General features: G+C 46.8%; 3 protein-coding genes across 22 annotated transcripts in view; 2 read left to right on the top strand and 1 right to left on the bottom strand.

Moving 5' to 3' along the window:
• Window positions 1–19: 19 nt before the first annotated feature.
• Window positions 20–7,171, top strand: METTL23 (methyltransferase 23, arginine). Of its 7 annotated transcripts, XM_055242188.2 has the most exons (6): window positions 35–50; window positions 246–454; window positions 3,282–3,386; window positions 6,278–6,515; window positions 6,593–6,677; window positions 6,813–7,171. In XM_055242188.2, the coding sequence occupies exons 1-6, from the start codon at window positions 35–37 to the stop codon at window positions 6,976–6,978; spliced, it is 819 nt and encodes a 272-aa protein (XP_055098163.1). In that variant the 3' UTR covers window positions 6,979–7,171. The 7 variants fall into 7 exon arrangements, with proteins under 7 accessions (XP_055098161.1, XP_055098162.1, XP_055098163.1 ...); XM_055242186.2 differs by having other exon boundaries at window positions 20–454; XM_055242189.2 differs by lacking the exon at window positions 35–50 and having other exon boundaries at window positions 114–454; window positions 3,282–3,369.
• A 236-nt stretch (window positions 7,172–7,407) lies between these two features.
• SRSF2 (serine and arginine rich splicing factor 2) lies at window positions 7,408–12,189 on the bottom strand. 4 transcript variants are annotated; one of them, XR_008650815.2, is made up of 5 exons: window positions 10,103–12,189; window positions 9,454–9,764; window positions 9,072–9,175; window positions 8,354–8,455; window positions 7,408–7,855 (listed from the first exon to the last, which is right to left on the bottom strand). XR_008650815.2 is itself a non-coding variant. In XM_055242195.2 (3 exons), exons 1-2 carry the CDS (start codon window positions 10,660–10,662, stop codon window positions 9,461–9,463), a joined length of 864 nt encoding a protein of 287 aa, XP_055098170.1. In that variant the 5' UTR covers window positions 10,663–12,189; the 3' UTR covers window positions 7,408–8,455; window positions 9,454–9,460. The 4 variants fall into 4 exon arrangements, 1 of the variants encoding a protein (XP_055098170.1); XR_008650814.2 differs by having other exon boundaries at window positions 7,408–8,455; XR_008650813.2 differs by lacking the exon at window positions 9,072–9,175.
• Window positions 10,773–18,701, top strand: part of MFSD11 (major facilitator superfamily domain containing 11) — a 134,664-nt gene continuing 126,735 nt past the window's right edge. For 8 of the 11 annotated variants that reach the window (XR_008650811.2, XR_008650809.2, XR_008650808.2 and 5 more), the window contains exons 1-7: window positions 11,225–11,750; window positions 12,229–12,284; window positions 14,560–14,667; window positions 15,571–15,650; window positions 15,779–15,875; window positions 16,999–17,057; window positions 18,548–18,692. Coding sequence is in view for 4 of the 11 variants with exons in the window: in XM_055242166.2 (XP_055098141.1) it covers window positions 11,655–11,750; window positions 12,229–12,284; window positions 14,560–14,667; window positions 15,571–15,650; window positions 15,779–15,875; window positions 16,999–17,057; window positions 18,548–18,692 (641 nt within the window). In the remaining 7 variants the exon portion in view is untranslated. Of the gene's footprint in view, window positions 10,927–11,224; window positions 11,751–12,228; window positions 12,285–14,559; window positions 14,668–15,570; window positions 15,651–15,778; window positions 15,876–16,998; window positions 17,058–18,547; window positions 18,693–18,701 lie in introns of those variants that run through there. The other 3 variants (XM_055242164.2, XM_055242165.2, XM_055242168.2) reach the window with 3 other exon arrangements.

The following is an 18,701-nucleotide window of genomic DNA, read 5'->3' as shown; positions in this document are numbered from 1 at the left end:
TGGGGTCCGCCTTCACACACGGCCGGCCTCCGCCATGTTGGGAAGGTCACGTCGGCTGCGTCACCGCCCCGCCCCGCCCCGCCCCGCCCCTCCCGCGCTGCCGCTGCGCCCATCACTTCCGGTCGCGCCAGCCGCCAGTTGCCAGTCCTGCGCGTCTAAGTCTCTTTCGCCTTGCTGCGGGCTTTCTTCGCTCGCAGCGCGGCAGGGTTCTCACCAGAGCCGGGCTTTCCCCTTCTTGCCGTCAGGTGCTACAGCCACGTGGCCTGGGGCTTTCCGCTCGCGCAGTCTGGCAGCCCGGAGCCTTACGCGGGCCCCCGCCCGCCCGGGGCCCCACGACGCCCCACTGGGCGAGCACGATTTCCGCGGACACGGGGTCCGGGCCCAGCGCTTTCGATTCTCGGAGGAGCCGGGCCCGGGGGCCGACGGCGCCGTCCTGGAGGTCCACGTCCCGCAGGTGCGTGCAGCAGCACCCGCCGGGAGGCGCCTGAGGTCAGGAGCGGTTCTCGGCTGACTCGGCTGGGGTCTTGAGGGACCGGGGGTGCGGACGCTCAGCTGCGCAGCTTTCTGCTTTAGGTTGGCCCCCGGAGTAAAAACGTCGGATAGAAGCCGTTCGGTGCATTAAATGTCTCTCAGTAAGAATTCTGGAGACCCTGCCAAGAAGTGACCCTGGTCACTATGTTGGTCAGGCTGGTCTCGAACTATAAGCTTAAGTGATCCTGCTGCCTCGGCCTCCCAAAGTGCTAGGATTACAGGCATGAGCCACTGCGCCGGGCCGGCTTTCTCCACATCGAATTTTTCCTGCCGGGAAAGTGACATTCTTTTTTTTTTTTTTTTTTGAGATGGAGTCTCGCTCTGTCGCCCAGGCTGGAGTGCAGTGGCGCAATCTCGGCTCACTGCAAGCTCCGCCTCCCGGGTCCACGCCATTCTCCTGCCTCAGCCTCTCCGAGTAGCTGGGACTACAGACGCCGGCCACCACGCCCGGCCAATTTCTTGTATTTTTAGTAGAGACGGGGTTTCACCGTGGTCTCGATCTCCCGACCTCGTGATCCGCCCGCCTCGGCCTCCCAAAGTACTGGGATTACAAGCGTGAGCCACCACGCCCGGCCAAGTGACATTCTTGACTGACCTCTAATGCTTCTTTTGATCTTGTCGAAGGGTTTCTTGATTCATCCTTACCTCTCACTTTTGTGTGAATTTTGGGACCAGGGTTTCCAGTTTCATTTGGTGCGCAAAGTGTTTCTTGGGTTGGACCTCGCTTCTTCCTCTAAGCTCACAGCTACCACAAAACTCTCAATAATAATTCTTTTTCTTTTTTTTTTTTTGAGACACTGTCTCGCTCTGGCACCCAGGCTGGAGCGCAGTGGCTCGATCACAGCTCACTGCAACCTCCAACTTCCGGATTCAAGTGATCCTCCCGCCTGCCTAGGTGCTGGGATTACAGGAGTGACCACCATGCCCTGCCTGTCTTCGGTTTTTCAAAGCACTTTCACATTGTCCCATGCTAAAGAAACAGCTTAAGAGAAGTTAAATGGGAGGCGGAGGCGGGAGGATCGCTTGGGACTAGGAGTTCGAGACCATAGTGGGCAATATAGTGATACTACGTCTCTACAAAAAGTGGAAAAATTAGTCGGGCATCGTGGCTTGTGCCTGTAGCCCCAGCTACTCCGGAGGCTGAGGTGGGAGGATTGATTGAGCCCAAGAAGTCGAGGCTGCTGTGAGCTATGATTAGGCCACTGCACGCAGGCATGAGCAACAGAGCAAGACCTTGTCAAAAAAAAAAGACTGGAGTGGAAGCTATTTCTGATTGTTTCCAAACAGCTTCACTTTTTTTTTTTTTTATTTTGACCCGGACGCTCGCTCTATTGTCCAGGCTGGAGTGCAGTGGTGGACTCACTGCAACCTCAACTTCCGGGCTCAAGTTATCCTCCCACCTCAGCCTTTCAAGTAACTTGAGATTACAGGCATTGGCCACCACGCCCAATCTGGCTTCACGGACTTTTTTTTTTTTTTTGGAGATGGAGTCTCCCTCTGTCGCCCAGGCTGGAGTGCAGTGGCACGATCTCAGCTCATTGCAACCTCCGCCTCCTGGGTTCAAGTGATTCTCCTGCCTCAGCCTCCCAAGTAGCTGGGATTACAGGCGCCCACCACCATGCATGGCTAATTTTTGTATTTTTAGTAGAGACGGGGTTTTGCCATGTTGGCCAAGCTGGTCTTGAACTCCTGCCCTCAGGTGATGCACCCGCCTCGGCCTCCCGAAGTGCTGGGATTACAGGCGTGAGCCACCGCGCCCGGCTGGCTTCATGTTTAAATACACTTGAATTGCTTCCTAAATGTAGGGGGTGATGATATTGCCTGTGAAAATAGAAGCCTCTTTCCTTTTTTTTGAGATGGAGTCTCGCTCTGTCGCCCAGGCTGGAGTGCAGTGGCGCAATCTCTGCTCACTGCAAGCTCCGCCTCCCGGGTTCACGCCATTTTCCTGCCTCAGCCTCACGAGTAGCTGGGACTACAGGCGCCCGCCGCCACGCCCGGCTAATTTTTTTGTATTTTTAGTAGAGACGGGGTTTCACCGCGTTAGCCAGGTTGGTCTCGATCTCCTGAGCTCATGATCCACCCACCTCGGCCTCCCAAAGTGCTGGGATTACAGGCGTGACCCACCGCGCCCAGCCTTTTTTTTTTTTTTTTTTGAAACGTAGTCTCACTCTGTTGCCCAGGCTGGAGTGCAGTGGCACAATCTCGGCTCACTGCAACCTCCGCCTCCCATGTTCAAGCGATTTTCCCGCCTCAGCCTCCTGGAGTCGCTGGGATTACAGGCACATGACACTCCCCTGGCTAATTTTTTGTATTTTTAGTAGAGACAGGGGTCTCACCATGTTAGCCAGGCTGGTCTCAAACTCCTGACCTCAGGTCATCTGCCCACTTCAGCCTCCCAAAGTGCTGGGATTACAGGCGTGAGCCACCGTGCCCGGCCCCTGACTAGAAATATCTTATTTGCTTGCTCGTTGCCTCTCTCTCTACAGTAGGATACGTGCTCAGGGAGAGCTACATCCCCAGTCTAAGAATGATCCCTGATACTGTGACGCTGGAAGCACTTGTTGAATAAAGAGTGCTATCAAGAGTTTCTATCACATTGCATTGCAGTTTTATATCCCCAAAGGTCGAGGATTGGTGAACAGGGCTGCCATTTTTGTAATGGATGCCAATGCCTGACAGAAATTGCAGTATAAATGATTCCAACTTCCAGCAGCTAAATTATTTATGGCACACAAAAACATTCTTTTCAGGTCCTGCATCTCCAGTATGGAATGTATGTTTGGCCCTGTGCTGTGGTCCTGGCCCAGTACCTTTGGTTTCACAGAAGATCTCTGCCAGGCAAGGCCGTCTTAGAGGTACACATGCCCCTGAAGTTTCCAGAGTTCTGGGTTATGTTCAGATGTGTTAAGTTTACATGTGTATATTGCTTGTTTTTAGCTTTTGTTAAATATTTTTAAATCGGGGTAATTTAGCTAGTTTGTAAGGTCTGTGAGCTAAGAATGTGGTTTTTTTTTGTCTTAAGGTACAGAGATTATCCTGGAACTTTTTTTCATTTAAAAAGTGGTTTTTTGGCTGGGCGCGGTGGCTCATGCCTGTAATCCCAGCATTTTGGGAGGCCGAGGCGGGTGCATCATTTGAGGTCAGGAGTTCGAGACCACCCTGGCCAACATGGTGAAACCCCGTCTCTACTAAAAATACAAAAATTAGCCAGGCGTGGTGGTGCACGCCTGTAATCCCAGCTACTCGGGAGGCTGAAGCAGGAGAATTGCTTGAACCCTGGAGGCGGAGGTTGCAGTGAGCAAAGATCACACCATTGCCCTCTGGCCTGGGCAACAGAGTGAGACTCCGTCTCAAAAAAAAAAGGTATTGTTTTTTTAAAGAAGATACTGGGCGTGATGGCTCACACTTGTAATCCCAGTACTTTGGAAGGTCGAGGTGGGAAGATGACTTGAGCCCAGGAGTTTGATACCAGCCTGGTCAACATAGTGAGACCCTGTCTCTAAGAAAAAAGAAAAAAGTGTGACAGAGATGATAGGTGGACCACAGAGCCTAAAATATTGACTCTCTAGCCCTTTAGTTTGCTGACCGCTATTCTAGATGAAGCCCCTGAACTGCCTTCCATGGCCGTAGCAGTCTTTAAGGCCCTTGTTTTAGGTGTCCCAGCAGTGTCATGCAGGCGTTTTATATTCAGGTTGCCATAACAAAATACCATAAACTGGGTGGCTTATAAATAACAGAAATTTATGTCTCTGGCCGGGCACTGTGGCTCATGCCTGTAATCCCAGCACTTTGGGAGGCCAAGGCGGGCAGATCGCCTGAGGTCAGGAGTTCAAGACCAGCCTGGCCAACATGGTGAAACCCCGTCTCTACTATAAATAGAAAAAATTAGCCAGGCCTGGTGGCACATGCCTGTAGTCCCAGCTACTCGGAGGCTGAGGTAGGAGAATCGCTTGAACCCAGGAGGTGGAGGTTGCAGTGAGCTGAGATCGTGCCAGTGCACTCCAGCCTGGGCAACAGAGCGAGACAGCATCTCAAAAAAATAAAAAAAGAAATTTGTCTCTCAGTTCTGGAGGCAGTGAAGTCCCAGGATGAAAGTCCTTACAGGTTCAGTGTCTGGTGAGGGCCAGAATTCTGGTTCAGACAGTGCCCTCTGTATTCTTAAGTGCCTTATAAGTGCCTTAAGAAGCAAAAGCAACTCTCCAGGGCCTTTTATAAGGGCACTTATCATGAGAACTCTGCCTTTATGTAATTGCCTTCCAAGGCCCACATCAGATGGGTAATTAGGATTTGAACATACGAATTTTGGGCGAACACAAACATTCAGACCGTAGTGTAGCCCTTTCTGTTTTTGGAAATGTTGAGATTAGTGTAAAAATGTATCCCATTCTCTTTCTAACCTCACTACCTGGCCTCAGACTGGTGAAGGCTTAGAAAAACCAATTTTATCACATTTGCAGAAATAGACTTTCACACCATACTTAAGACCAAAGGCTAAACAGACAAACCAGAAGCTTAATATTAACATCCCACTCTTAACTTTTACTACACCAAGTAAATGAAATTGGCACACACCTCTGGCCCTAGTTGTAATTGCTAGGCACTCAATAATTCAATCTCTGTGTCCTTTCTTGAACTGGAAAATGGGAAGCTTGTGTTTATGCTAATACTTATGAAGGCATTCCCTGGTATATTATTTCTTAGTGTCTGCAAAATGTCTTGCCACTTTGAAGGCCCAACTGGAAAATCTTTACTAGAAAGCCATGTTGCAGACCTGTTAGGTTTTAGCTACAGAAAAGCAATCAACTATAGAACATGCTAACAGAAGTGAAAATTAGGCTGAGTGCTGTGGCTCATGCCTGTAATCCCAGCACTTTGGGAGACTGAGACTGGCAAATCACTTGAGGTCAGGAGTTCAAGACCGGCCTGGCCAACATGGTGAAACCCAGTCCCTACTAAAAAATACAAAATAATAGCCGAGTGGCTGGGCACGGTGGCTCACGCCTGTAATCCTAGCACTTTGGGAGGCCGAGAGAGGTGGATCACCTGAGGTCGGGAGTTTGAGACCAGCCTGACCAACATGGAGAAACTCCGTCTCTACTAAAGAAATACAAAATTAGCTGGGCTTGGTGGTGCATGCCCGTAATCCCAGCTACTTGGGAGGCTGAGGCAGAATTGCTTGAACCCGGGAGGCGGGGGTTGCAGCGAGCCAAGATTGTACCATTGTACTCCAGCCTGGGCAACAAGAGCCAAACACTGTCTCAAAGAAACAAACAAAAAAACCCTGGGCTTGGTGGCCAGCTACTCAGGAAGCTGAGGCAGGAGAATCACTGGAACCTGGGAAGCAGAGGTTGCAGTGAGCTGAGATTGTACCACTGCACTCTAGCCTGGGGAACAGAGCAAGACTCCGTCTCAAAAAAATCAAAACAAGAAAAACTGAAAATCATGGCAGAGGAATCAAATGCCCCAAAACTACTTCTGTGTGCATAGCAATTAACTGCCAGTTATAATACATGGCCCTTTAATACCGAAATTGAAGGTTAAGCTTTTACCCTTTAGCACAGTAGATTTATAAGGAATGTACTTTTGTCATGTTTATAGTGTTGTTATGGTACATTTTACACAAAGAAACCCAGACTGACTCTATGCTTATTTAGAAATGCAAGAATATAATGAAAAAGTACTAAGATTCCCAATTATTTGCAGTTCCAAGTATAATTGTGAAATGCCATCTTTCATAACTTATTAGATTGGAGCTGGAGTGAGCCTTCCAGGAATTTTGGCTGCCAAATGTGGTGCAGAAGTAATACTGTCAGACAGCTCAGAACTGCCTCACTGTCTGGAAGTCTGTCGGCAAAGCTGCCAAATGAATAACCTGCCACATCTGCAGGTGGTAGGACTAACATGGGGTCATGTATCTTGGGATCTTCTGGCTCTACCACCACAAGATATTATCCTTGCATCTGATGTGTTCTTTGAACCAGAAGGTAAGCTTTTTTAGCTCAATAGTACATTTGGCCAGTGATGCTGTATGAAAGTCTATTCATAAGTCCTTTCTCCTCAGATTTTGAAGACATTTTAGCTACAATGTATTTTTTGATGCACAAGAACCCCAAGGTCCAATTGTGGTCTACTTATCAAGTTAGAAGGCAAGTATGGATAACCCTTACTTTTGTATGTAACTTAAGCCTTACTCTACCCTACCCATGCAATACATAATTTATCTGAAGCAAAACAGAAAAGGCATGACTTTAAAAGAACAATTTATTTTATTTTTTTTTAAGTGCTGACTGGTCACTTGAAGCTTTACTCTACAAATGGGATATGAAATGTGTCCATATTCCTCTTGAGTCTTTTGATGCAGACAAAGAAGATATAGCAGAATCTACCCTTCCAGGAAGACATACAGTTGAAATGCTGGTCATTTCCTTTGCAAAGGACAGTCTCTGAATTATACCTACAACCTGTTCTGGGACAATGTCAATACTAATGAGCGACCCGGCACACAAACTATGAGCAGACCACTTCAGCTTGAGAATGCAGTGGGTCTGGAGATGGTCAAGTCTGTTTGCCTTAGATTTTGGTGTCAGCTAGACAACACTTAACTCATATGAAACAAAAATTAAAATACGTATTACAAGTACTTGGATTGTTCCTTAGTCATTAAATAGGATATAAATTAGGTTGAGAAGGGGGTACCACAACCTCAAGAAAAGTGCCACCTTAAAGCACTGCTTTTAGGGGTTTCAACTGGCATTTCCACTTTAACTTAGGAAATGATAGGCACTAAATATTCTACTTCCATACTATGCAGTCAGCCACAATCAGAAAATTGCATAGGTCCTTCAAATAAATGGGGGAAAAAAAGACCAAGACATATTCTGAGAAAAGCTAACACCAAGAAAATGTTTTAATTAAACTACAGAAACAATGGTTATAATACAGAATATTCATAAGCAAAAAGATACACCATGTTATAAGTACTTACAAAGTTACAACCATTTGCTTCCTTAACATTTTCCATGTTAAGTTCTTACATGTAGATATGATCAGATTTACCATTTTTAGGGGGAAGAGGGAAAAAAAGGTGTATTTATCATCAGCTAGATGTGCTCACTGTATGCTCCGTTATTTATATGCAAGGCCCGGGTGACTGGAAGTGCAGTTGTCAGGCATTTTAATAAACTGGACAGCCATTTGTTTCTGCACGACAAGGCATCTTTACACAGGAGCAATCGGGAGAAAACAGGAAACAGCCAAGCACTCTGCACTGCAACACGCCACCTTAACAGCTAACCAGCATTACTCAACTGCTACACAACTGCGCCTAGTGCACAAAAATACATAAGAGAAGAGATTAGAATTGTGTTTGATAAACAATCCTTTCAAAAAATCAAGTCTTTTCACCTGAAAAGTCTTTATACAAATTTGGGTTCAGATTACCATTTAGATCTGAAGGTAAATAACATATACAAATTTACACCAACTTTTGTAGGTTTTTAATTTTAAGGAATGAAGGCAATGCTGAGTCAATCTCTTGACAGCTTTAGGCTGTGTGTAATGGCTGCACACGTTTTCCTTAAAAGTCAGGAGGCCACAAATTAGGTTACCCATCTGTTTAATTTCAAACAAAAAAAGTCAGCACTATATAACAAAATGAAATTTTACCTCAAATATCCAAATCCAATAATGAAATCTGAAGTCGTTCACCTCACTAAATTACAAGAAATTTGAATAACAGCAACAAAATGGCACATAAAATGAAGTTTGCCAACTGAGGCAAAGCTTAAACAAGTAAAAAGTTAGACAAATGTTACAAAATAACCTTTTCAATAGCCAGTTGCTTGTTCCAAGGACTCTTCTTCGATGGACTGAGTATGTGGTCCTTTTTCCCCAAGTCCTCCGTTTACACTGCTTGCCGATACATCTAGGTTTGAAAAGAAATAAGTTCAGCTTACCTTCCATTAAAGTGCACATGGTTTCAGTTTCAGGCATGTACTTATTAAGGCTCTGGTCAAACCAGTAGGGTACAGAAATGTTCCACCCAGCCATGTTTTTAAAAGGCCCAATTAGGAAAATTTCACAAAGGCTACCATCAGCATGTACAAGTTTGAATTTACGTATTCCTGGCCAAATAACCAAGGTGAAGAAAGGTAAGGGGAAGAAAAAAAAAAGAAAAAAAAAAAAGGGCTGTATCCAAACAAAAACAACTCGAAATCAGAGAATTGGTCTATATTTCATTAAGATAAATTGTTTCAAACGAAACATTTGGTAATTGAGAATACTACTTTAATATCTGAGCTACTTAGGGCCCTTTCCTTTTTAAAAAATAGGACCAAACAATTTAAGAGTTAAAGACACACTATCCTTTCCCCACCCAGTGCAATACCTGTAACTTTCTTTTGGGGTTCCAAATGTTCACTGCTGCTTATTGCAATTCTTTTGCCACATCCATTAGAATATGAAGTCCCAGTCAGTACAACAATAGTTGAACTGATCGTTTCTCTAAGAGGATAGTGCATCTTTAACATTTAAAGACAAACCTGCTCCAATACACGCCCACAGAAACTGGTCCCTGGAGGATCAGCCAAATCAGTTAAAATCTGCAATACTGGCCAATATTCTTTTATCAAACAGGAGACCGCAGCTTTAAAGGGGGAAAATGCAGACGTTGGATAAAAACAGCAAGAAATAGTCATTTTCATTAATAGGTCTCAAACAGTTCATGAAACAGCCATTATTATCTAAGCTTCATACACATCCTTTCTGCAGACCCCTCTCTTCAGTATTACTCCCAAAGGTGAGTAACCTCCGAGCAGCACTCCTAACCACAGGAGTCATTCTTACATTAACACGACTCAAAAAGACCTACCCCAAATCCCATTTATGAATTAGGGTTATGTGCCTCGGATCCCCAGACATTACCATTTTCTTAAGAGGACACCGCTCCTTCCTCTTCAGGAGACTTGGGGGGACTCTTCGATCGCGACCTGGATTTGGATTCCCTCTTGGACACCGGAGGAGGACTCCTGGACCGAGATCGGGACCTGGACCGCGAGCGAGATCTGGACACCGACGAGGACTTGGACTTGGACCTTCGCGCGGATCTGGACTTGGAGGTCGACCGAGATCGGGAGCGAGTGCGGGACCGAGACTTCGAGCGGCTGTAGCGAGATCGGCTGCGAGACCTGGAACGGCTCCGACTCCGGGATCGGCTGCGGCGACGCCGCCTAGGGCTGCAGGCGGGACAAGCAAAGCACAGCGGGGTTAATTCCAGGCAGCGGGGCCCGCCCCGCCCGCGCGCTCCCGCCCCGGCCGCCATTATCTCGCCGCCAGACGCCATTTCCCCAGTCGCGAGGCGGGGTCCTCCGCCCCGCACCGCCCACACCCCGGCCACTCCCGGGTCGCAGACGGCGGAAGCTCGCGGGGCGGCCGGAGGGTCGCGAGGCGCCGCGTGCACCCCCCGCCCCGTCCAGGCCCGCGCCACGTGCTCCGCCGCGGACCTTTGTGAGGTCGCCCGCGCCCTCCCGCGCGCCCCGCCCCGCCTCCCGCGGTCCCCTCAGCCCCCGTTTACCTGCGGCTCCGGCGTCCGTAGCCACCGCCCCCGTACCTGCGGGGTGGCGGTCCCCGGCGGCTGTGGTGTGAGTCCGGGGGGCGGCCGTAGCGCGCCATTTGCACCCGCAGCTCGCGGCCGTCCAGCACGGCCCCGTCCATGGCATCCATAGCGTCCTCGGCGTCGCGCTTGTCGTGGAAGCGAACGAAGGCGAAGCCGCGGGACTCCTTGGTGTAGCGGTCCCGCGGGATGTACACATCGCCGACGCGCCCGTACTTCTCGAAGACGCGCCTCAGCGTGTCGGGCGAGGTGCGGTAGGTCAGGTTGTCCACCTTGAGGGAGGTCATACCCTCCACATCGGGAGGGGGGCGGCCGTAGCTCATGGCTCTGAGTGGCGGCCCGGAGCCCCGCGAACTGGCGCCGGCTTCCTCAGCTCCGGGCGGTGCGACGCCGCGCCTCTTAGGCAGTTGCCTTCCGCGTGGGTACACTGGGGAAGGCCTTGGCGGAGTACAGCACAGACGAACTCCGCAGGCGAGCGCACCTGAGTAACAACTGGGCGGGCAGCCAGCCTCTGCGCCCATTTATATCGCTCCTCACAAAATGGCGCCCGCGCCACCCGGAAATGAAATCTTCTGATTGGCCCACCGCGCCTCGCTTTGTAACGTCCCTGCCGCGCGCCCTGCCCCTACCCGAAGCGCCTGCGCACAGCCCGGCGGGCGGGACAAAAAGCGCGGAGTCACGGCTGGAGGGAGGGGGAGCGGAATTAGCGGGCAGTTGGAAAGCCCGCGAAACGCTTTTTCCGCCTGGGAAGCCGGACGATCGCGATTGAGTAGGAGGAAGAGAAGGTGCTCCCCATCTGGGCTCCACTTTTTTTTCATGCCAGTACTCCAAGTTCACGCCCCTTTTTTGCTCAGCCCTCAGCCCCGTCTCTGTCTGAAGAGTGCTTCTGCCCTCATATTCCTCTCCCTGTGACCCCGGCCCCCTCAGACCCCGCTGCGTCGTCTCTCGGCCCCGTCCAGCAGTTCCTGACTGCTCTTCGCCGGAGTCCGCTTCCCAACCCCCTTTCGTCAGAGCCCGAGAACTCAGTCGGCTCTGCGTCCTGGCGGTGGGGACTCCGCGGAGCGCTTGCGCGTGCCAGGCCACCCGGAACTATCTTTCCCAGCGGGCTGAGCGGCCGGCGCCGCGGCTGCGGTCAGGTGACCCGGTCGCCTGACCGCAGTGAGTCAGGCCGGGAGGGCGGGGCCGCGCCGGTTGCTGCGGCTCGCCCTTGGCCCTTTTAATCCCCTTCGTGGGCCCCTCAACCTGGAGCGGATACGTTCTTGGGGCTTCTCCGGGGGTTGTGCTCTTCCGCACTCGGATCGCTTCTTAGGAATATCCTAACTGCCGGTGGGAGGAACTTCGCCCTAAACCTGGGATTCCGATCCAGGAACTGGAAGTTGACAGCTTGGCTGCCTGGCTCCTGCATCTGCCTTCTCCACTCACCATCTCATTTCTTTCTCCAGGATTGTCAGTGGCTTCGCTCCGAGGAGAGCTGACTGCCCTGGGCTGCTGCCTCCGGCAGAGCTGAGCCAAAATGTCCCCGGAATCTAAAAAGCTTTTCAACATCATTATTTTAGGAGTTGCCTTTATGTTTATGTTCACTGCCTTTCAAACTTGTGGAAATGTGGCGGTGAGTTGGCATCTGTCTTCCCTCCTTTGAAGTGCCCATCATAATGCATTCCAGAAATGAAAATAAACGTTAATTATATCTAATAGCGCGCTTTAATTGCATCTTTTATTTTTCCTACCCAGGCTTCCTCATTTCTTATGATTAGGTTTGATTTCTTGAATCAGACATTTCTCATGGGGATGTTAAGCCTTATGGTTTAATCTGACTTGATTAGGGGTTTGGATGTTAACCTAGTTATTTTATTTCTTGTCTGTATTAAGCGCTTCCTTAGTACTTGGATGGTTACAGCTGGGTAACCATCCATTGGTTTGCCTTCTGAAGTTCTGTTGTCCTTTTTCTTTTCTCATAATGGACTTCAGTATTAAGTATATTGTGAACTTTTACTTTATTCTCTTGCTGAGTACTTGGAGTCACACTTCCCAAGGGTGGGAGGGAGGCTGCAAAACGTTTTCGTTGATTAGTTTTATCTTCCACACAGCAAACTGTCATCAGGAGCTTAAATAGCACAGATTTTCACGGCAGTGGATATACCAGGTATTGTACCGTATGATTGATTTTGCTTTATATTTGACAGTAGTTGCTTAAATCTCATCAGAATCACCAGCAATAGAATATTGTGATGGAATAAGTGGTGAATGCATTTTCTCTTCTCGGTACCTAGACTGAGAGGACGTAATAGAATAAAGCTGATGAGTTTAGGTTTCCTGTGGAATTAGACACCAGGTTTGAAATCCTGACTTTACAAGGTATTTATTGCATTGTTGTCTTAGGCAAGCGTTTCCATGAGCCCAGTTTCCTAGCTCAGACAATGCATGTAAAGCACTTGGCACAGTGCATGGCATTGAATAAGCACTCTAGTATTGTCATGATTAGAATTCCCAGTCCTAAACAAAAGATGTTGTGATTCTTGAAACATTTGGTCCTTCTGTTTTTGTAATTTTCTGACGATTAATATACGTATGTCAGGAGCTTTTAGATTTTTGTTAAGGTGTTTAGTCCCAATTTTACAGATGGGTAAAATGAAAAGACCTTCACAAGTCACTAGAACCTTGTGATTGGAGCTGAGAATGTAATATGTACAGGTATATATATACACAAACAGGTTTTTCTTTTTTAAAATCAGATTTGTTAATTGACAAATGAAAATTGCCTGTTATTTATTGTGTACAACGTGTTTTGAAATATGTGCCATGGAATGACTACACTGAGCTATAGAAACAGTTTCTTAATTTTTCTAGAGTTAGAGATTGGATCATAGCACCCCCCGGCCCCCCCCACAAACCCGTAACTCATACTTGGTTCTTTTTCCCTATCCTAAGCCTTGTATGTAATATTTGAGAATGAAGGGATGTTACTGTTCACTTTTCTAAGTGACTAGTAGCACAGCTTTTTCTACTTTTTTGTCTTCATGTGTATTCTAAAGAACAAAGGCGGCCGGGCGCGGTGGCTCACGCCTGTAATCCCAGCACTTTGGGAGGCGGAAGTGGGCGGATCACGAGGTCAGGAGATCTAGACCATCCTGGCTAACACGGTGAAACCCTGTCTGTACTAAAAATACAGAAAAAAAAAAAAAAATTAGCCAGGCGTGGTGGTGGGCGCCTGTAATCCCAGCTACTCAGGAGACTGAGGCAGGAGAATGGCGTGAACCCGGGACGGGGAGCTTGCAGTGAGCAGAGATTGTGCCACTGGACTCCAGCCTGGGCAACAGAGCGAGGCTCCGTCTCAAAAAAAAAAAAAAAAACAAATGCAAAAATGCATTTGATATTTGAGAGATTCATAAAAGCCAAAGAATAATTTACTTTGGATTTATGAATAGTGTCTAGTAAATGAATTCAGGGCCTTTGAAATGGTTTTAATCACACTTCGTACAAGACATATGTACTAGGGCTGGGCCAATAGTAACTGACTAATAATGTTCAAGTGAGACCATTAGGTTGAGTTAAATAAATTCTGGCTTAAGCAAGTTGTAGCTCTGTGCTTGTTATTAATAGCAGAGAAATGTCCTGAAGCTGCCAGGGTTGTAGGCTAAGTTTGTAAGGCAGATTGGTGGACTAGGGCCTCTGGAGTCATGCAATCCTGGCTCAACATTCACCAGCCACCCAGCTGGACTTTTGGCAAATTACTTAACCCCACTGTATTTCCTTTTTCTTTTCTTTAACATGAGGATAATAACAATATCTTCCTCCTAGTGCTGTTAGGATTAGAAGAGAAAATATGTATAAGGTACTTGGCACAGTTCCTGTTACTATGACTTACCAGTATGTAAAAAATGTATTGTTGTAGGCAGACTGATCCCAAGGCACAGTTGGTGGGCTTCAATATTTTGTACAAATGAAAACTTTTATATGGTATTGAATTTAATGATATAACTGTCATAGCCGGGCGCGGTGGCTCACGCTTGTAATCCCAGCACTTTGGGAGGCTGAGACGGGCGGATCACGAGGTCAGGAGATCGAGACCATCCTGGCTAACACGGTGAAACCCCGTCTCTACTAAAAATACAAAAAATTAGCCGGGCGTGGTGGCGGGCGCCTGTAGTCCCAGCTACTCGGGAGGCTGAGGCAGGAGAATGGCATGAACGTGGGAGGCGGAGCTTGCAGTGAGCCGAGATTGCGCCACTGCAGTCCAGCCTGGGCAACAGAGCGAGACTCCGCCTCAAAAAAAAAAAAAAAAAAACTATCATAAATTCTGACTAAAGAATATGAGTGTTTATTGTAAAATCTATAAACAAATGGATTTTAAACAGTGGCACAGCATACAAGGGCTTTGTTCTTTTTTTTTTTTTTCCGTTTGTGTATTATGTGTGCAGCATGGCTATTATCTATGGAGTGTTCTCTGCTTCAAATTTGATTACACCATCAGTGGTTGCCATTGTAGGACCTCAACTCTCTATGTTTGCCAGTGGTTTATTTTACAGGTAAGTAGTGTAATCTTGCACTTATTTAATTAGAACACTTTTCAGGATCTTTCAAGTAGATAGTAAACTTTTCACAATAATTTATAGACTTGGACTGAATAGAATATAGGTGGTATTTTAGGAATTTTGGCTCAGTACTTGTTGCTCAGGGATATCATATTCTAATGTGATAGGATGTATCTATATCTGCTTTTGGTTTACTGTTAATAAAAATAGTATCCCAAAGTCTCTATGAGAGTTGGAAAGAACATTCTATGAAATAATCTTATTTTCTGCCAGTTGACTGAAAATAAGTGGGGATTCCAATGTAATAACTAAATCTTTCTCTGAACTCTAGAGCTATAGTTCCATGATGTGCTAAGCTTTTGGCAAAGAACACCGCAAACCTGTAAAATGTCTGATTTTACAAATCTGAAATAATAAATTATGCGCCAGGCACAGTGGCTCACACCTGTAAATCCCAACACTTTGGGAGGCCGAGGTATTGCTTGAGCCAAGGATCACTTGGGTCCAGGAGTTCGAGACCAGCCTGGGCAATGTGGTGGAACCCTTGTCTCTACCAAAAATAAAAAAAAAATTAGCCGGGTGTGGTGGCACATGCCTGTAGTCCCAGCTACTTTCAAGGCTGAGGTGGGAGGATGGCTTGAGCCCAGGAGGTGGAGGTTGCAGTGAGCTGTGATGGTGCCACTGCACTCCAGCCTAGGCAATGGACTGAGACCCTGTCTCAAAAATATTAATTAAGAAATGAGAAAGTTGATTGTGTCCCTTTTTTCAAAACTGGAGCGATGCTTTATAGGTTGAGTTTTAAAAGAAGAGAATGTCAGAACTGATTCCTAGAAGGCATAATTGGCATTCTGTTTCAGGTATCGTCTGACTATAATACCTTGACCTGTTATATTTTAGCACGTACATTGCCGTTTTTATCCAGCCTTTCCCATGGTCCTTCTACACAGCCTCTGTTTTCATTGGAATTGCTGCTGCTGGTAAGCATTTTGATTTTTAACTTCTCTGCTTTCTTTTCTGGGGCCTATCTAAGGGTATTATTTATGTGTTTATTATGTAACTCTAAATGAATTTCTTTCCCTTGATAAACTTTTGGGTTGAATTTTAGTGCTTTGGACAGCACAAGGAAACTGCCTGACAATAAATTCGGATGAGCACACCATTGGGAGAAACAGTGGAATTTTCTGGGCACTTCTGCAGTCTAGGTAATTATCCTTTTGAAGTTCAGTCTTTTTCTTTCTTTTTTTTTTTGTCATACCATTTTTTAGGTCTTTGGTTGACAATTTGGATCTTCCATGTTATGTGACTTAAGTTCTAGCTAAATGTGAGATGATTCCAATTTTATAGAATTACTTGTAGTGATGGCTGGGTATGGTGGCTCACTAGCTACTCAGGACTATTTATACCAATACTGAATATTAGCATACTAACTTTTTTTTTTTTTTTTATGAGACAGTGTCTCACACTGTCACCTGGGCTGGAGTGCAATGGCACGATCTCGGCTCACTGCAACCTCTGCCTCCCGGATTCAAGCAGTTCTCCTGCCTTAGCCTCTTGAGTAGCTGGGATTACAGGCGCCCACCACCACACCCGGCTAATTTTTTTTGTATTGTTAGTAGAGGCGGAGTTTCACTGTGTTGGCCAGGCTGGTCTCGAACTCCTGACCTCGTGATCTGCCCGCCTTGGGCTCCCTGTGTTGGGATTACAGGCGTGAACCACCTTGCCTGGCCTTAACATTTTTCTTAAGAAGAAAGCAAAACAGCTATTCTGCTCTTGACTGTTGGATTTCTGGAATCTCTCCTGAGGAATCACCCTTATGAATTGCGCCTAAAATTTTGGCCTTGACAAGGCTTAACAAATGCAAATGTTACATTTTAAAGGGTTGTATATTAAGAAACTAGTGTGTAAGTGAATGATTCTTTCTTCAGGAAAGTATGCTAAAGACACTATTTGATTAGATGCAGATAACTAAATCATGGATTTTTAGAAACAGATTCTTTAAAATTTAGCTTAAGCTTATTTCCAGGGAGTCATTTCCAGAGTTGCAATAAATCACATGTTTCAAAGTGAGTCAATTCTTCTTTGAAGGGTGCCTCTGAATCAGGTTACTGTCACATGGAAGGAGACTGAATTCCATCTGGGGCAGTTAAGTTTATCAGAGTCCAGATGAAGCTGATACTTTTAAATGACCGAGGACAGGTAGATACTTTAAAAGTGATGTCCTTCTGTCTCCCTCTCTTACAACAAATAATGGGAATAATTATTTTTAAAAAACTATAAATATTAAAATAATTTCCCAACATCCTATCCTCCTTTTTCTTCCCCCAGCTTGTTCTTTGGAAATCTCTACATATATTTTGCCTGGCAAGGGAAAACTCAGATATCAGGTTTGTTTTATTTGCGTTGCTTTATTCAGATATGTTCAAAGCATTATAGGAGTTATATAGAAATACCCATTATTGTTTTATTCAAGCATTGTTCTCATGAACCCCGACACCTGAAGTTCTCACAGATTTTAGCTTTTAGTAAGCCTTGTCCTTGGTTTATATTATTATTATTATTTTGAGATGGAGTTTCACTCTTGTTACCCAGGCTGGAATACTATGGTGCCATCTTGGCTCACCACAACCTCCAGCTCCCGGGTTCAAGCAGTTCTCCTGCTTCAGCCTCCCAAGTAGCTGGGATTACAGGCCTGCGCAAGCACGCCCAGCTAATTTTGTATTTTTAGTAGAGACGGGTTTCTCCACGTTGTTCAGGCTGGTCTCAGACTCCTGACCTCAGGTGATCCGCCCTCCTCAGCCTCCCAAATTGCTGGTATTACAGGCCTGAGCCACCCCTCCCAGCCTGGTTTCTTTTTTTTTTTTTTTTTTTGAGACAGAGTCTCGCTCTGTCGCCCGGGCTGGAGTGCAGTGGCGCAATCTTGGCTCACTGCAAGCTCCGCCTCCTGGGTTCACGCCATTCTCCTGCCTCAGCCTCCGAGTAGCTGAGACTACAGGCGTCCGCCACCGCGCCCGGCTAATTTTTTGTATTTTTTAGTAGAGACGGGGTTTCACCGTGGTCTCGATCTCCTGACCTCGTGATCCGCCCGCCTCGGCCTCCCAAAGTGCTGGGATTACAAGCGTGAGCCACCGCGCCCAGCCCCAGCCTGGTTTCTATTTTTTTCTTTTTTGAGACAGAGTCTCACTCTGTCGACCAGGCTGGAGTGCAGTGGCGCAATCTTGGCTCACTGCAAGCTCCGCCTCCCGGGTTCATGCCATTCTCCTGCCTCAGCCTCCCGAGTAGCTGGGACTACAGGCGCCCACCACCACGCCCGGCTAATTTTTTTGTATTTTTAGTAGAGATGGAGTTTCACTGTGTTAGCCAGGATGGTCTCGATCTCCTGACCTCATGATCTGCCCACCTTGGCCTCTCAAAGTGCTGGGATTACAGGTGTGAGCCACCGCACTCGGCCTGCCTGGTTTCTATTATTAAACTAGGATTATAGTTTATGACTATGCTTTAAGTGGCTTCTCAGGGTCTAAGGGAAGGTTATGCTGTGCATGAGCTTATGAGAATACTGTGCACGAGAATACTGTGCACGAGTATGTGGTTCTCAGAAGACTTCTGAATTCTCAGTTGTTTTCTCTGGACCCTTCTTTGATTAAAAGAAGGCGATTAAGCTCTTGTGCTGTTTTTCTTTGGCTTACTCATATTTCTCTAACTGAAAGACAAAGGTGAAAGTATCCTATTTGTCTCCTTTTCCGAAGTTTTTACTGATGCATTAAAGTAAAAATGTAACGAGGAAGTGTGTTGACAGTTATAAGCAGCCCTTGTACCATGATACTAATTCTGAAATTGTTTGGTCGATACTATCTTGTTTCTTCTTTTTTCTCCTCAGAGAGTGACCGAAGAACAGTGTTTATTGCCCTAACGGTGATTAGCCTTGTGGGGACAGTTCTGTTCTTTCTCATTCGGAAACCAGATTCTGAAAATGTCCTAGGAGAAGATGAGTCTTCTGATGACCAGGACATGGAAGTCAACGAGTAAGATGT

This window comes from Symphalangus syndactylus, chromosome 14, assembly GCF_028878055.3.
Source record: "Symphalangus syndactylus isolate Jambi chromosome 14, NHGRI_mSymSyn1-v2.1_pri, whole genome shotgun sequence".
Taxonomy (NCBI): Eukaryota; Metazoa; Chordata; class Mammalia; order Primates; family Hylobatidae; genus Symphalangus; species Symphalangus syndactylus.
This window is presented reverse-complemented; position numbering and strand designations above follow the sequence as displayed.

Excerpts from the sequence above, each read along its gene's own strand:
- METTL23 (XM_055242186.2), top strand. The coding sequence starts at position 35 with ATGTTGGGAAGGTCACGTCGGCTGCGTCACCGCCCCGCCCCGCCCCGC. Across the intron at positions 455-3,281 it reads TGGAGGTCCACGTCCCGCAG|GTCCTGCATCTCCAGTATGG; the intron begins GTGCGTGCAGCA and ends CATTCTTTTCAG. Across the intron at positions 3,387-6,277 it reads CAGGCAAGGCCGTCTTAGAG|ATTGGAGCTGGAGTGAGCCT; the intron begins GTACACATGCCC and ends ATAACTTATTAG.
- SRSF2 (XM_055242195.2), bottom strand. The coding sequence starts at position 10,662 with ATGGGCGCAGAGGCTGGCTGCCCGCCCAGTTGTTACTCAGGTGCGCTC. Across the intron at positions 9,765-10,102 it reads TACGGACGCCGGAGCCGCAG|CCCTAGGCGGCGTCGCCGCA; the intron begins GTAAACGGGGGC and ends TCCCGCCTGCAG.